This window comes from Oreochromis aureus, linkage group 18 (assembly GCF_013358895.1).
Source record: "Oreochromis aureus strain Israel breed Guangdong linkage group 18, ZZ_aureus, whole genome shotgun sequence".
Taxonomy (NCBI): Eukaryota; Metazoa; Chordata; class Actinopteri; order Cichliformes; family Cichlidae; genus Oreochromis; species Oreochromis aureus.
This window is the reverse complement of record NC_052959.1, coordinates 24,109,961-24,127,128: the sequence shown is the minus strand read 5'-3', so window position 1 is coordinate 24,127,128 and position 17,168 is coordinate 24,109,961. Positions and strand designations below refer to the sequence as shown.

Genomic DNA, 17,168 nt, shown 5'->3' with positions numbered 1-17,168 from the left:
GCAGCTAAGCACATAAACCAGAGATACAGTATAGGTGTTGTAGATAAACACCTGTTATGTTATACTGTGAGGTTAACCTAAAACAATGCATTAATTCATTACCACCACAAAATCAGATTATAAGTAATGGTAGCTGTCATTAAAGTAAACTAAAATGTAAAATCAGAGATTTATGTAATGCTGTATTAAGTAGAAAGATAATTGCAAAAGTCCACCCCTCCCCTCCCCCGCAAAAGAAAAAAAACAACAACAAAATAATGAGAAATTGAAGGGAAGGAGAAGATAATAAGCATTACAAGTGGAATCTATTTGTGAGCACTTTAACCTTCAATGTTTGAATTGACAGGAAAAAAATAATATAAAAATAGTTTCTCTTTCAGACAAATGTAGCGTTCAATGACAACCTTGAAGACGACCTTTTCTTTGTTATGTCATCAGTATTTTCCTAATCCAACTTAAACCTCGTGCCATTTCTTGTTTAATGGTGCTTCTCGAAATGTCAGCTTTTTCCGACAGCGGGTATTTTCAGGACTGCTTCATCATATAACCAGGTAAGGCGTTGCTGCAGTAACATTTGAGCGGTTGCCAATGGAAACTTCTGAAGTCTGTAATACTAGTTTTATACTTCTGTGTTTACACCTTTAAGCCAGTTTTTGACCAAAAAAAAAAAAAAAAAAATCTCATTAAAAGGTCACAGTGATTTACAGAGGTTGCAAAAATTTCCATTTCAATAAAATACATATTGGATTCATTTCTTTTATTGAATTAATGTAAAGTTTGTTCAAATGACCATTTGAAGATTCAAACAGCAATACACAGACAACACCCTGTGAAATGGGTCTCTGGGTACAACCAAAAATCTACCACTGTCAAAAAAGAGCCATGACCAGCGGCTACGGAATTGCTCAGGAATCTACCCTTGTCACATACTACAATAGTTGCATGTCCTAGCGACCCCAGTGAGCAGCTCTAATGAGGGTACACGTAACAGAATAATACCATTAGTCACCTGGCTGCTTCTCATGGAGTTGTCATGGAGAGGCACAAGTTCACAGGCAAATGAGGAGCGGGCTGAGGTGTCCAACAGAGAACTGGAGGCTCTTCCTCAGCAGATGGTTACCCCACAGTGACCTCAGCTGCAGGTCCCACTAAACTCCCACTAATCCAAGCGTCCAGTGTTGCTGTCAAACATCACCTAAAGCGAACCAGATAATCCACCAGGTCTTCTTCTACACTTACGCATTGTGCAACAGTCGGCACGTTGGAGCCAGACAGGGAAATAAGGTGACCCAAAATCTGAGTTAAACCATTGGCTTGTTTTGATGGTCTTTTATGGTCTGTTGTTTTGCCCTTAAAAGGGATTTAACTGAGTTAAGTGGCAATATGCTCAGATTAATTTAAGCAACAGAAAACAGCACTCACTCTGTACTATCAGTATGATGAAATGGAGAAAAATATTGTTTTTTATATATTTGGAAAGATCAAATGTGACATTATTGGTTTCAGAGAACAGCACTTTTTGATAAAACAACAAAATTGAAAGAATTTCCCCGAAATCACAACTTAGAAACTTAATACTATAGCCTGCATCCACAAAAGCACATAATGTAACCATTACCAGATTTTGATACATTTATCAACACACTCATTCTTCAATAATGCCTTAATAAGGGCCACAAAATATGGCTCTAGCTTTCTAGCTGCTGACCTAGTCATGATGATTCACAGAGGCCACACAGCACAAAATGTAACAAAATGGTTAATAAAAATGACTTAAGCTCTGTTACTCCATCCAGCAAGACCTATTTAGTCATCCAAGCAATTTTTGTTCTTTGCAGAGAGCATGCTTTCATATGCACTGCGCTGCATGGTTCAGTTCTATTGTTGCAGTTGTCACTTGAGACCATTTCTGCAAAAGCCTAAACAGCATGATGTATTACAGCAATAAGCATTTCATTTAAGTTTGAAAAGTTACTGCTTCACAAAGACAACAGCAGCTTATGGTGATGAAATAATTCCTGTAGGTGCAGTAATCCCCTGTTCAACAGCCGTAGCAGATGCACTGAAAATAACAGATTACTGGTGTGAAATGCACTCAAGTGCTGGAACACTTCAGGATATTAACAACTCATTTCCCAATGTTTAAGCCTTAGCAGGGCAGCTTTGAAGCAGCAGGGCCCTGGAAAGGTCTTCGAGCTGAGCCCGGTGCTAGCTGGAAATGTGTGACAGTCCACAGATGACAGTGGCGGCCATACGCGGGGGTCAGCGAGCAGCTGTTGTCGCGATGTTGACCAGACAGGCAAACGGCCTGGCAACAGCTGCGCCCTCTTCTACCACAGCACCTGCCTGCCTTCCTGCCAGAACACAATCACACAACTGCACATCTATGCAAAAAAACAAAACAAAAAAAACCCACACACCCACACCAAAAGCAACCACTAAGGACTTTAAACTGTTGAAAGTGACAATTATATTCCAATTTTTATTCAGTAATTAATCTTCATTTGTAAAGTTTCACTGAAAAATGTTTGTTCGGTTAAGCTAAAAGCAGCACAGCAGCACGTTAAACCCATCCTCCAATGGGGGTGACGACCCTGGTTGTATAGAAGTCTATAGGCAAACAGCCCTTTGGCTCACTGATCCGTTACCTCAGTAAACCCTTTTCTCATGAGTTCATAGTCTCAGCTGCTAGATTTGAGTCTTATTTGATGCAACATGATGTTCAAGTTGTAAATGATGATCCCCATTAGACTAGAAAAAGGAGGCTAAAGCAGGATATGCTAACCAACGGGAGATTTCGCAGTACCAACATCCATTTTTTAATACAGTGAATGCATTTGACAAACAATCTTTTTCATTTTTGACTTACATCGCTCGACTGTTTAGAGAATTTTACATGTTATTTCTAATGATTCACAGCATACACACCAACTAAAGACATGCACACACTCACACACCTTCCTACCCATTTGCCAGCCACCACACAGAGCACGATAATAAGGGCTGCCACTCTTCTCTGTTCTTAGGTTAGACCTCATCGTTTATAAATCCTTCTTTCAGTTGTCTGTTACATCCCCTGATCCTCTCTTGTTAAGATGCAAGAGGTCCTCATTATGATGTGCGCTTTCCTAAGTGGGCTGCTGTGAGTAAAGAATTGATCTGCTCCTAATATGAGAAGAGGTGGCCAGAGGAAAATGAGGAGCTTGACTGGCTGGCCTTCGATTTTCGGTGGCTATTCTCATTAGTGCCGACACAGGTGCACCTCGGCATTGTTCAGTTAGTAACATTGCCAAGTATACTCTGTTAGAGCTCAGCAAATGCTTTGCAGGCTCCAGGTGATTCTAACCAGGGCAAGAAAGGAGCCAGCACTTTGACAAGAAGTAATTATCCTTCTTTCAAAACCACCGACCGCACTACAGGAGAGCTCATCACAAGGGGGGACACCGGAAGGGTGCAGCTCTGGGCCAATCCGCAAATACATGCAGTGCACTTCCACATAGGCACATAAATCTGATGGAACACTGGCATGAAAGGCAGAAGTGATTATCAGGGATAATCAAGCATTCACTCTCCTCATGTTGAAGGAAAAGGCAGTGTATGGTAATGAGGGGTGGGGGGAGAGCCGGCGTGCGACTGTAGCAGGCTCATAATCCACAGAATCGCTCCATGGTCACTCCTCCAAAAACGAGTCACGGGCGCGGTGAATACACATTTAAAGAGGATTTACAACTCAGACTCATTGCTAGGAGGGTTAAGCACTTGTTTTATGACTGGTACGATAAGGGGAGATATCAGCATTTTATGTGGAACACTCATAAGTGTGAAAACGCCTCTTTTCCTCTTTTAATGAGCTGGCTTATGCTAAAGTCGCTGAAGTGTGACATCTCTGTTGAATTTAAAAGTGGAATGACTTACAAGACTTGATTCACGGCTAAATATAGAAAATTACGATATTTTAAATATTTATGATGAAAGCACTTTAAATTTAAGAGGTTTGTCTTGAGTAAGAAGAAAATATCTCCACGGTAACACACTGGAAGCAGTTATCAGCAAAAATATTGCTCTCGTGTAGGTTTGTGCAAGCGTGAGGATGTGCAAGTGATTGTGTTGCTGAATTTATGCACAAGTGTGGTTTTGAGTGCCTCCAATGTGTCAGTAAATTTTCTTTGAGTACACCACTGAAACCCACTGATACACTCAGGCAGAGAGACTTTATCTCCCTCTACGCTCTGCTGTGTCGGGGCCCAGCCATTCTCGCATGATTGACAGACCTCGATCTGGACAGCCAGGATTAAACCTATCAATCACATAAAGCTTGAAGACAAAAAAAAAAAAAAAAAAAAGGGGAAGAAGAAAAAAATCAGGACCATAAATTCAATTGAGAGCACAGGGAGAAAATTGAGGTGAAGAAATATAGAAGGCCATTACTGGGCTATAGGGCTGTAGGAAAGAGAGGCCTTGCTGGATTTAGTTTTGGACGACTCCATAAATTCATATCAAATGACTGCAGGAGTGAAATATCAGTGAGGTTACTGTAAACCTTGGTGCCTCTTGCCTTTGTGATCTTTTAGGGGGAATTGTGCTCAGTCAAGGACAACCTTTGCAGAGGAAGTATTAAAGTCCTCTGGATAACAAATCAACATAAAAAGCTAGTATTTTTAGTATTGCCTTAGAGGACATTTTCATCTACAAACACGCAGCAGTTCCTGTTTATCTCCCGTTAACTTTGCTGAATGCATGAAGGTCATGCGGATGGAAAACATTCCCGCTTTCCGCCTTGTTTTCACTGAAATAGGTCGGTTTTGTATTTTTACTCTGCTTTGGGACAAATACTCACGTTTTATGGTTAGTTCACCATAATTGGACACTCCAACCCCTTTGTCTGAGTGGACAATGCAGCGGTAGCGGCCCGAGTCGCCCTTGGTTGTGTTCTCCACATCGAAAGTGCCTATGAAGCGGCGGTTGTTCCAAGGTTTAGTGGCTTTCATTGGGGCCTCCCGTCCACCCATGCCCTGTTTGGAACCGAGACAAACGCACAAGTGAACCTCCAAAATGGAAAGGTTTAATAAGCAAAGTGGCCTGACCTTGTGTTTTAAAAAAAAACTCTGGTTGAGTGTACTTGTCCCCTGTTCTTGTGCGTGTTTGTTTGTGTCCTATCGTTCCCATTGGTGGTTGATAGTGGGGATACATTTATCACACTGGAATGCACGTGCACACACAAACACACAGTGGGCTCTCCCCAGCTGTCACCCCTCACAGCAGGCAGATGGGGGACATTTGTTCATTAGAAATATTTCTTCATTACTGTCATCGGGGGACTTCACTTAATGTTTGTTTTCCAGCTCCTGTGCTAATGAGGACGTGTTTGTTAAAATGATGGAGTACCTGGCAGAGGACCTTTACCCAGCGTCATGCTCCCACTGATCACAAGTGTGACAGTGTGCTTAGCAGCAGAGCCAGCAGGGTTATGTCTGCCAGATGCACTACCTTCGCTGTTCAGAACAAGGTCAATTCGAGACTGCTGTGCAGAACAGTTGTGCCGGATATAGTACACAGTATCCACAGAGCCCACGTGTATATAGGTTAAGACAATACTGCAGTGATCTGAAACAACCCTAATCCCCAACCTCCCAGATGCAAAGGTCTCTGGGAATCTCTGGGAGCAGGTGAAATCTCAAAAACAAGGGCAAAACAGAGCAATGTTTGAATGTCTCAACTTGAAATTGTCAAATGGAGCACAAGGTGAATTTTAATGGCTGCAAGTGTTTCCTGAAAGAACGGGTGGCAACCAAGTATCAGTACCTTTGTATGGGCTTTGAAAGTAATGACGGTTCAGTGATAAAAGATCAAAAACAACCACACTTTAAACCACTGTTGCACTACTGCTTGTTACATTTGAATTTATGACTAGGGCTTACATTTGATTCTGTTTTATCAGGTTTATGGTTAAACATCAATCCTTCCCTCCATCTGTATTCCCTCCATCTTATTCCATTATTCCAAGGTGCAAATCCAGAAACTTCCTTCTATAATCGCTGTACTACTATGCCACCCAGAATGAATAATGTGCAACAGTGGTGAAGTAATCCTATTGTATCTTCTTTTACAAACATACATACATTCACAGTGCTCTGTTTTATCCCTATGCTTTTTTTTCCTTATGATTTGTATCCATTTATACTTTTTTAATAGTTTTGACTGTAAATGAGTTTAGTGAGTTTTCCAATCTTTAAAAAAAAAAAATAAAAAATGATGTCAGTGGATATTTGCTTTAACATGATGTTGAAAAGGCTAATTGTCACTGGTTACTGTCCTCATTTCACCTGCTAAGACGTTGAGCTGGAAGTTATTCTAGCTGGGTCACAAAATTTTTATTCCAGTATTTAGCTTGATTGATAGAGGACAGTTTTCAAACAAAGAAAAAAAATGCTTAAACCAGAAGGGCCCACTAAGTAACAAATATGCATTTCAGAAGCTCCATTTCTGAACAAACATAAAGATTATAGAGCAAAATGGTAAAATCAGTGTAAAAAAACAAGATAACAACATCTCTTACGTACCTGAAGCCAGAGGCGGAAGTTGTCCCGCTTGCGTCCGTTGACAGTGCAGTGAAAGGACGCAGTCTGTCCGGCATTGACCTCCACACCCTTTATAGTCAGGAAATGTGGAGTATTCACTGTGGAAAAAAGGCAAAAATGTGTGTGTATATTTTGTGGTGATATGAAAAGATACGAGTTTGACAACTCGGATCTGATCCTGACAACTGGAGTCGAGAGTCGCCACTCTATAGCCACATCTTAACTATGCTACTATCAGATTTTACACTGAGAAAAGCATCCTTGAAAAGATAACCCCCCCACCACCACCACCACACACGCTACGCAACACCCTTAAAGCCCGAGGCCACCGTCATTTTGTGAGAAAGATTCACCAAAAATGAGACACAATCGAGTTCAATCTCTCACCTACCAAAAGTCTAATTTCTACTCTCTTTTACTGCATTCTTCCAGTGATTGAGGCGGGTTTTTTCTTTTTTTGTCGAAAAGCATTATTCTCTCGTCTCCAACTGTGCTCATTATCAGTACGCTCACTGACTGGGATAGTCCACAGAAAGTAACTTATGTAGAACATTTTTGATTAGTATCGCTATTCTGCATAGAAAAATGGGGCATTTCAGTGGAGCGACCTTGATTCGAAACATACCCAAATCTCTAAAGACTTGGCAAAAGCTAATTCTATCACTTTCATCATCAAGACTTTCACTTCTATTTAATATTTTACAACCTTGTCTTTGAACTATACCTCCTTTATAACTTTGTCATGTCAATCCATCCAGCACCATATATATATAATATATATATATATATATTGTCATTGCAAATGTCTTTAATGACGGAAGGAGAGGCAGACCGCCCAGTGGCATAATCACACCTTAGATATTCCACATGGTCGTATAAATAGAAAATGAATTGGCTGTGCTCCACTGATGAGTTGCTCTGATCATTTTGCTTATCATTCAAGAATACCCAAGTGCCACTAAGTGGATCATTGATCGACTCACATTTAAACACAGGCCTCGTCATGAGACCTCATTGATTTACTCGAATACATTTATATGCAACACCTATTTCTATATAAATCCATCTTATTGACATAACATTTGTAGGAATTCAGCTGCTTTCAAATGGTTAGCATGTCATTAGTGCCTGACAATCAGAGCTTGATACTTCAGCTATGAGGAGTAGAGTAAAGCATAAATCAATTGATGAAAACCCTTGTGGTATTGATTTAGATTTTAGAATGTGGAGCGCCATATGGACTAATGCGGCTCTCAGCACAGAAAAGAATAGACCTGAAGAATGCTGAAGAGGCTTCTTGCTTCTGCTCCCACAGCAGCAGCCTATCCAAAAAGCAGAAGCCGAAAGATTCTAAATATGCGAGTGATTACTCGTTCATTACATCTGTAGTGCACTCTGAAGTGCTTCTGCTTATATTCAGCGAGGGATAGCAGAATTCTGAACAGATGTTGACGAGATACTTTACTGAATATCCTTAAGGGAGGGGAAAAAATAGTGGAATCCAAACACAAGAAGCAGCATAATGTATGATAGGATTTGTTTCTCATCCCCCTTTTTTGACTATTTCTACCATCTCTCAAAGGATAGATTTAACAGCGCTACTCCAAGATTATATCCTGAGCACACTTCTGCTTGTCAACTGTGTGCTCATAAATCTTAAGGGAGCTAGGAGGAGGGAGACTCGCACTTGGATTGACTGTACAATATTCTTTGAAGGCCTTTTGTTTGACTGGCAGGCCCTGAATAGAACAGCGACACAGGTATTTGGGAGGGTGTCATGGAAAGGACAATGACTGTTTGATGATATTCTTTTATGGTGACGGAAAAAAGGACTTACTGCACTGGTGGCCCTGGACCACAACGTCTTTGATGGCCAGCAAACCTCGCTGCCCTGAGGTTACGGCTTCAAACACAATCTGAGGAAGAGAAAGGAGAGTTATAACACCAATGACAAATGACCACATCTTCAAATGACACCTGAGTGAGGCTGTCTGTGCGCATAAAGAAGTCCAGCTCTTGCTAATGCCCCCTGCTTCATAACCGGACTGCAGCTGGTGACACAGCTGCAGGCCACTGACATTATTTCCTCAGTATGTCACAGCTGATAGGTGTTATGACATGCAAGTGTTAAATTAAGTTTGAGCCTTGACGAAACAGAGTGTGAGGGCTGAGAGTCCAAACATCAGAGCGATGCTTAAAACTCAATTTAGCTAAAGTTCACCCCTCGCTTACATGTAACTGATCATTTGATATTAGCCGCCAAGGTACTGCTTTCACCGTGACAATTTCCACATTACAGATCTTCAGGTTTAGATCAGGAAAGGGACTCTGCAAAGGTGGGCGCCACCCTTAAAGTTTCCCTCTTCTAGTGGAAAAAGGTTGTCTTTAACAGAGAAAACCGTTAAAACCCATCTTGATTTAACTGATTACACTGTAAAGTCATTAGTGCAACTGTATGCTAAATTTATAATGGAGTTAGTGTTAATATTAATTTGATTTTAGCAAAGCAGGATACAAATATTAGATGTTTTAATCATTATTAGGAAGATATTCCACTATTTGTTTTGCTCTTTAACCTGCACAGCTTGGTCACACACTATAGTATTTCCCTTCCCAGGAGGTTCCTGCATGTAAATCTTTAGTACAAACTACTCTAACCCATTTGTATTTGACAGTTTGTGCAAGGCAGTGACTCTAAGCTAAGATTTGAAGTAGCCAAAACACAAACCTATAAACAGCTGGTAGTCTCGAGTTTCCTTGGATGTTAAATTTACAGAAGTTGCCACAAGAATTGGATTACATAAAAAAAGAAATGTGAGCAAATAATCGTTTCAGTACAAAATTAAAGTGTCATCTCTTCCACGAGGAGGGACAGTTGCCTGTAACATTTGCTCTGTGGTGAGTGTTATTTAGTTGACAAGTTTCCATCTCTGACAAGACAAACTTGAAAATCAAGTGCAACTGTGCTGTGTGGGACTAGAGTAACCCTATTTTAAGGGTCAAGATCTCCTGCAAAACAAATGGTCCAAAGCCCTGTCAGAGGGTGTGTCCTTGCAGAATGTCAGAGTTATGCAGTCTATGGTCTGCAGCGTGATAAAAAGGGAAACAGAATGCCAGTCCCTTCCCAAACTCAGGGTGTGGTGCAGAGACCCATTACACCACATGTGCTACAGCTACACATGTTTAGCGTGCCACGATTCCCTAAATACAAGCTTGAATCTTCCGGTGAAACTCATACATTATTGGTCGTGTTCCATGTGTGGCGTCACCCAGAAACTTATGTCCTGCTAGTGCCACACAGATTTATCTCTGAGATTCTCTTTGTAGCCTAGGAATGTGGAGGCGGAGATAGTTACCATTGTCATCTGGGAGGCAGGATGCCTTCAGATAAGGCTGTCTAATTATAAATTTCTTTTTTTGTCTCATGAAATATGAAAGTGAGTGTCTTGGGTGCCAATTATGGCCTCATTACAGACTAATTTAAAGGAAATTAAAAGGCCAACCACTCTATATATCGCCACCAGACAAATGAACTGGCCCCCACACTCTAATTGAAATCCTTTGTTTGTGCAACAGACATCAGTCAGGCTGCCTAATAGCTGTGATATAATTGATTCCAACATCAATAATAGTGCAGTGCATAATTGGGCCTGACCCACAGAGTGAAAATGTTCGCATGGGACGAAGCTGTTGATATCACAGGAAAGTTCACCATTCTCATTTGTCAGAGGTACAGACAGTGAACCCAGTGTTCAATGCCTACATCGCCACATGGGTTATCCCTAAGGGGCTTGGCTAAGTACAGCATTACAGCAGAATCGATTAGCTCTGCCGTGGACTCTGCTGTATTAAAAAAATCAAGATAAATAACCACATTTCTGTTTTTCACTCCTTTTGTTTTTTAGGATAAATCATAGGTTTTTATCTCATGCACAAAGTATTTAAATAGCACATGCATGACACACATAGCTTCCAGATTAGTGAAAATTATATTGTTTTGCACAATGATCAGCAGTTCTGGAAATAAATGACAATGTCAATTAAAGATTTAGGGATAGCCTGACAGGAGTAATTATCAAAAGCTGAAATGCTCAAGCCTTACTGGTAATTAAAAAATAATTTCCAAGTATCAGGTGGCTTCCCTTTGACAATTGCGTAGGTTACCATGCAATTAAAGATACCTATAATTAGCACCATGTTGTTAATTAGTGACAACTTCAAGCACTGGTCTCCTTTCTTGACTGTTGCTGAGATCATTAGCATCCTCACATTTGACCACGTTGTCAGTCTTGGAACAATTAGAAACAAAGCTGGGTTTGAAAGGCAACAGATGTTGGAAATTTCCCTCGACACACTGGAAAACAAAATGAGTAATCTCGGGTCTAACCTTAGATGCAGGAATTTACTGAAACGTAACCACGCACGTCAAAGGGTTCAGCTGTCACTGAAATTGCGGTTCGTTTGTCAGAAAGAAGCAGCAGTTAATGTCAAAGTGTCTGAACTTTCTGAAGCTCTAACTTGGTACTTAAAAAGGTCTGCAAGCAGAGTAAATGCAAACACAACAAGCTGTGCTTCTGAGGCAGACTCTTTTAGTCTTTACATGTCTTGAGCCAAACTGAAAACATTTAACCAGGCAGGCTTTGCTTTATTATGTCACAAAAGTCAACATCCTGCCAACAGTGAACAGTGACTATTACTGGTGGTAATGGCAGCACATTCTGTTCTGCTCAACTGTTGCCTTTCCCCTCTTCTTTCGTTTCTCCGTGTGCCTCTCATTAAACCTTCTATACTGCATGCAGCAGTGAGAAGCCCAGCGGTGTCCCTTGTTAACTAAGTTATCAGAGTGGCTACAATGAGCAAGCAGGAGGACTCCCCTCTGCTCCACTGTGGACTGGCTCTGCCAGGCCATAATGAAATAATTCACCAAGAGACCATCTCCCATTGGGAGGTTAAGGGGTCTCTCTGCATCAATTAACATTTGGTGGACTCGTGGAACAAGCCTGGCGAAGACTAATAGCCAGGCAAGTGTGAAATCACCTTGCCCCGGCCAGCAGTCATGTGCATTGGTAAGTGAAAATGAGTTTTCAGAATTGGAAAAAGAGAGCAGGCTCAGATGGAACAGAGAGAGAACAGATTACCATGGATACCGAGCTAGCCGCTGAAATCAATAATCTTAGGTGTTTTGAATGAGCCTTTGTGCAATTGTTTAGACCATCTCAAATAATGGTTTGTCCTGCTCCACCCAGAAAAAGGGCATTAATGACTCAAAGGCTCCTTACAATGAGAAACCTAGTTTTGCAACGAGACATTATGCAAAAGATGACTTGCTTTCAGCCGCATGTCCTCACCTGGTAGAAGTTGGGCCAGTAGGTGCTGATAGCCAACTCCACCTGTCCCCAGGAGCGAGAAGCTGGACCTGACACGTTCCAAACAGGCATCCCCATCGGACTATTGTTTTCTTTAATATAGACATTTAAGTGGCCGGGATGGCTGTTGTCTCTGCCTCCTATATAGTAGTGGAAGATGACACAGTGTGTGTCGTTCTCCTTCAGCTGGGGTGTCAGCAGCAGGGCCTTCTGTCCTGCGAAGCGTCCTGACGTGTTCACCATCATAAAGGTCGACCCTGCAACATGAGCAAGAAGTGTAATCATGGGTTAAGAAGGTTTTTATACAAAATACCAGTAGAAACATGGTCAAATAAATGATTTTTGTTTTTTTACACAATCCTAGAGTCATGTAAACAGGGGTACAAAGTCAGTACTGCAGCGTTTGCAGAGATTAACTTAAAAACTTAGATTAAATAAATAATTCATATTAAGATTAGAGAAACATTACTGTGAGAACTGTTGAGCAATCCAATTTTAGTCACATAGCTACAAGTCATAATAGTCGCCTCGAGGTGCTTTATAGTGCAAGGTAAACACCCTACAATGATAGCAAAGAATATAGTTATATATTATTAGCATAGAAGGTGTAACTAATTAAACGTAATGAATAAGCTGCAGAATATAGAAAGCAAGCATAATAACTTAAAGTAGTGTATAAGTTAAAAAGTAAAGAAAGGTTAAACTAGCTCACTAACAGAGTTAAGAGTTAAGCTAATGTGTTTTCCAAAACTATGCAGAAGCATTTGACATTATTAACCAAAAGTATGGATAAACAAATAGAACTGTTTGGGTAAACAGTTGAAATAGCCATCTAGAATTAGAAACACAAAGCTAGAAAATATTGGTTAAAACAACAGGTAGCAGTTAAAACCATTAGCTAAAGGTAAACAACTAAAAGTGATCACTAGAAAACAAATAAGGCTTTTAGCATCCCGGGGCTTTGAATGTGGCATGGTTATTGACAGGCTGACCAGAATATTTCAGAACACACAAAACACAACCATCGCTAGGGTTTTACAGAGAATGGTCTGAAAAAAAATAAATAAATCTAGAGAGCAGCAGTTTTCTTGAATCTGTGGCATGAAGAATCAAGATAGCGCTGAAAGCAAAAGGAGATCAGACCCAATAGTGGGTAGGTACACTTGATTGAGCGGCTTGTAATGTCTTTCAACTGAAATGTAATGATAAATTCCAAAAGTAATTGGAAAAGTCTTTTTTTAATTAATACTTGTGATATATCATCATTAGCCAAAAAATCTGGTCTGTTTCTTTGGTCCAAAGTCAAACAAAGCAACAACTAATGGATGTACTATAAGAAATTTTATGTAGCCCTTAATTATTAATCCTGTTACACATTAAGTCAGATTTCTACTGTATATAATGTTCACAAAGTCTAAGAATGAAGACAGCGTCAGACCAGTGTCTGATTTCTTGGTGTGCGCTTTGCCATAATAATTATTTCCTCTGAAGTTTTCATTTGACAGCCAGGCTACATGTAAGAGGTGCTTCGTAAGGCTTGGGACGATGTTGCAGCAGATTTGATCGACTAATTAAGTCCCTGTTAATTGCGTGGCGACACAACTTAGAGCTGTTGGTGTGTGTAGTTATAAACAAAACAAAGCTTTCCAAGACAATAAAACTATAACTAGCAATCAGGTCATGAGCTGCAGCAGTCACTACGGTTAATAAATGAAATGAAAGGAACAATCTTATAAAGGAATGTAGAGAACAGATAAATGGCTGCTTTGAGTGCTTTCCTATTAGCAGCGACAATTTTAGCGTGTGACCTTTGATGAGAAAATGCTCTCATCTTTAGATTGATAGAAACACTCTTATAATTACCATTCATCAAAATACAAAGACATAGAAAGACTAATCCCTAAAAAAATACTGGATGTTTGAGAGGAATGTTTTTCCTCAATGACAGAGAGACGGGAAATGATGAGAAATCAATAAGCTGAAATCTATTTGCCAAGAAAGCCCCATTTAGATTTTATCACTTTGGTTCAATATCAAAGGTTAATCTAATTCTCTACCCTCTTGCCAATAAAACACAAGTGAGAATTATTATATTGGCAAACTTTCAAGGGGATGCAGAACACATTCTATTTGTCATCATCTTATTTAGCTTGGCTTGGTAATGAGATGGCACAAATCGTAACAGCATTTGAGACACAGCCAAAAGAAAGCTTCAGTTTATGTTAAAATCCATTTTTGGGTAGTGTGCTAATGACTCGAAGGCACATTTTGCTTCGAGGAGAGACAAGCAACCTGTAAGCAAAACGCTTGCTGTATGCAAGGCAGAGCTGTGGTGAATGCGATTCTTCGTCATTAAATTTAACATGTGGGGATCTGCTCAGATATGATGTTAAAAAGGGTGAATAATGTCAAACTAAATCAGCAGGCATGGCCCCCGAGTGTGTCAGCCAAACAGCCTCTCACAAAACCCTATTTGTTCCATCGATGACTCGAGCTTGCCCACTCGTCTTGTTGTGCTGCACTTGTAACGCTCACCAATTCCATCTGTCTCCAGCTTCACATAATGAGTGGGGGTTCTGTCATGTTTACACAATGAAACAAGAGGAGAGGGAGCAGAAGAGGAGGAGGAGGAGGAGGAGGAGCAGCGAGTTGTGATGACACCAAGTCAGCCTGATCAGCTTTGTTTGTCGTCAGGTGCAGGCAGTTGCCGTTTTAAATGATCTTAACATGTTTGGCGCTTATCAGGAGGATTATGGGGGGGGGAGGGGTCTATATCATTAATTCATCTACCACAAATCAGTGAGCTATAAAAATAAACCACTGAAACAATACAGTGCTATGATGAACGCTTGCACGTGCTAGTGTTCCCATCTAACAATGAATACAGAAAATGCTGATTCTGTTTGACCCAGAAAATGTACTGCATTCGAAAAATAATAAGTGTTTCTGTACTGGTAAGTTTCAGTTTTGGTTGTCAATGTTTCTGTGAGGTAGGCTAAAGAGTTTTAGCACTATGAAACTTGAGCTACACTGAATAATTTAGAAAGCTTTTGTGACTGTACTTGCAGATACACATTAATGCCAAAAGTATTTACCCATCCATCCAAATCACTGAATTTAGGAGTTCCAGTTACTTCCATGGCCACAGGTGTGTAAAATCAAGCACATAGGCGGGCAGATGTTTGCTGGATTGGTCGATTGGTCGCTATCAGGAGCGAATTCCAGCGTTGTACTTGTTCAACAACTCCAGTCATGAAATTTCCTTGCTACTCGTTAGCGGTATTATAACGGTATTATCTAGAGCATGCCGGCGCTGGACTCTAGAGCAGTGGAGTGACGAATCACACTTCTCCATCTAGAACAGCAGTCCCCAACCTTTTTTGCACCAGGGACCGGTTTATGTCCGAAAATGTTTTCACAGACCGGCCTTTAAGGTGTCACGGATAGATCAACAAAATTTTTAAAAAGATTTATTCATAACACACGGAAAAAAAAAAATAAAAAATAAAAACCACCCAGGGAAGCAGAGTTAATGATAAAAATGATTAAAAAAAAAAAAATAATGATAAAAACCCTGAAAACCATAAATTTCACACCGGAGCCTCAACTCTCGTGGCCCGGGACCAAACAACTCATGGACTGGTACCGGTCTATGGCCTGGGGATTTGGGACCACTGATCTAGAAATCTGATAGATGACTCTGGGTTTGGCAACAGTTTGGGGAAGGCCCCATCCTGTTAAAACATTGATTGCGCACCAGTGCACAAAGGTCCAGAAAGACAGGGATGAGCGAGTTTGGTGTGGAAGAATCCTGGTCTCAACCTGACATAAGACCTTTGGGATGAATTCGAGCAGACACTGTGAGCCAGGCGTTCTCATCCAAGATCAGTGTCTGACGTCATAAACATGCTTCTGGAAGAATGATCAAAAATTTCCCCAAATCACACTCCTAAGCCTTGTGGAAAGCGTTCCCAGAGGAGTTGGAGCCTTTTATAGATGCAAATAGCAGGCTGACATCATGTTAAACACTACGGATTAAGAATGGGTTGTGTGAATACTTTTAGAAATAAAGTGTAGCTTAAAGAAAAAAAGATTACACCAGCTCTTTTATAAGTTTCTTTATGGTAGCACTAAAGTTTGGATCACACGAGGTCTGTGATAATATTTTTTCAGTTTTGAGCTCTAATATAACGCGCTTTATAAAGCGTTGACCAGCTAGTTGTGATTGCGTCTTTCCTATGTTATGTGTAGATTTTCCTGCACAGCATGATCACCCTGTTTTGACCCTCTACTGTGAACAGCATGCTGCTATGTTTTTTCCAGAGCTTTTAATGTATTATTCACTTTTAGTTTATCTGTGATTCAAGTGTTGAGGGTGATTATTTCTGGGGCTAAGCAGGAAGTTGTGTAAAGTACAAGAAGGAGGGCAGGAGTTAAGTCGACTTTGAGACACTTTTTTTCCCCAGCCTCTCAAACAACAATCAGGTGCCTCTATAAAAGGGCTGTAAGGTCTCTTTAATAACAACCAGCCATCTGCTCAGGTGCCCACAACATTTTTTCTTTGAGGCATCAGCAACCCTCGGTGTCATGCGAACCAGCACTAATAATCAGTTGATGAATTGTTCAGTTGTAGCTCATGTTCCAAAGACAAAAGATCCTGGCACCAGTGCTTTTCTCTATGATTAAAACAGACTGTTTACTATTCATTTCAAACAGCCACGTTGTGACAGTGTTGCACTGGAGATTTATGCACTGCACTTCTCTTTGTTAGTAATTAAAGATGAAAATATCTGATCCCTCAAGCAGCATTTCTTTACTAGTTCATGAAATATTAATATTAATGGGTGCCACGTGAACATGGAGACTGGTGTGAAAAATGAATGAGAAGAAGATGAAGTGTTCCTGCTGCAGATGCCACATACATTCATGTTGCTGTTCCTTGGAAATGAAGGACACACTCACTTCTTGTTTAATTATGCTTAATACAGTAGCCGTAAATATCAAAGTGATAGTAATATAAATGCGTATGATGAAATGTCTTCCAGCCATGAGGCTGTGCAATGTCTGTTACCAAATTTGAGACTCACAAATTGTGTAGATTTGAGCCAGTGAACCCAAACACAACAAGGAGAAAACTTTTCCCTTTCCTCATTACTGACCGCCAGGCAATGTAAAGATACTGCATTTCGAGTGACAGCGTGCCACTTCTTTGTACTGCCATTGT

The 17,168-nt window shown here is 40.5% G+C and overlaps 1 protein-coding gene across 5 annotated transcripts in view; it reads right to left on the bottom strand.

The window, feature by feature from the left end:
* Nucleotides 1-17,168, bottom strand: part of LOC116313381 (receptor-type tyrosine-protein phosphatase mu) — a 158,286-nt gene that overhangs the window by 96,498 nt on the left and 44,620 nt on the right. For 4 of the 5 annotated variants that reach the window (XM_031731057.2, XM_031731058.2, XM_031731059.2 and 1 more), the window contains exons 3-6: nucleotides 11,927-12,201; nucleotides 8,416-8,494; nucleotides 6,561-6,676; nucleotides 4,838-5,012 (exon numbers count right to left, since the gene is read on the bottom strand). In XM_031731057.2, the coding sequence (XP_031586917.2) occupies nucleotides 4,838-5,012; nucleotides 6,561-6,676; nucleotides 8,416-8,494; nucleotides 11,927-12,201 (645 nt within the window). Of the gene's footprint in view, nucleotides 1-2,965; nucleotides 3,114-4,837; nucleotides 5,013-6,560; nucleotides 6,677-8,415; nucleotides 8,495-11,926; nucleotides 12,202-17,168 lie in introns of those variants that run through there. The other variant, XM_039602758.1, reaches the window with a different exon arrangement.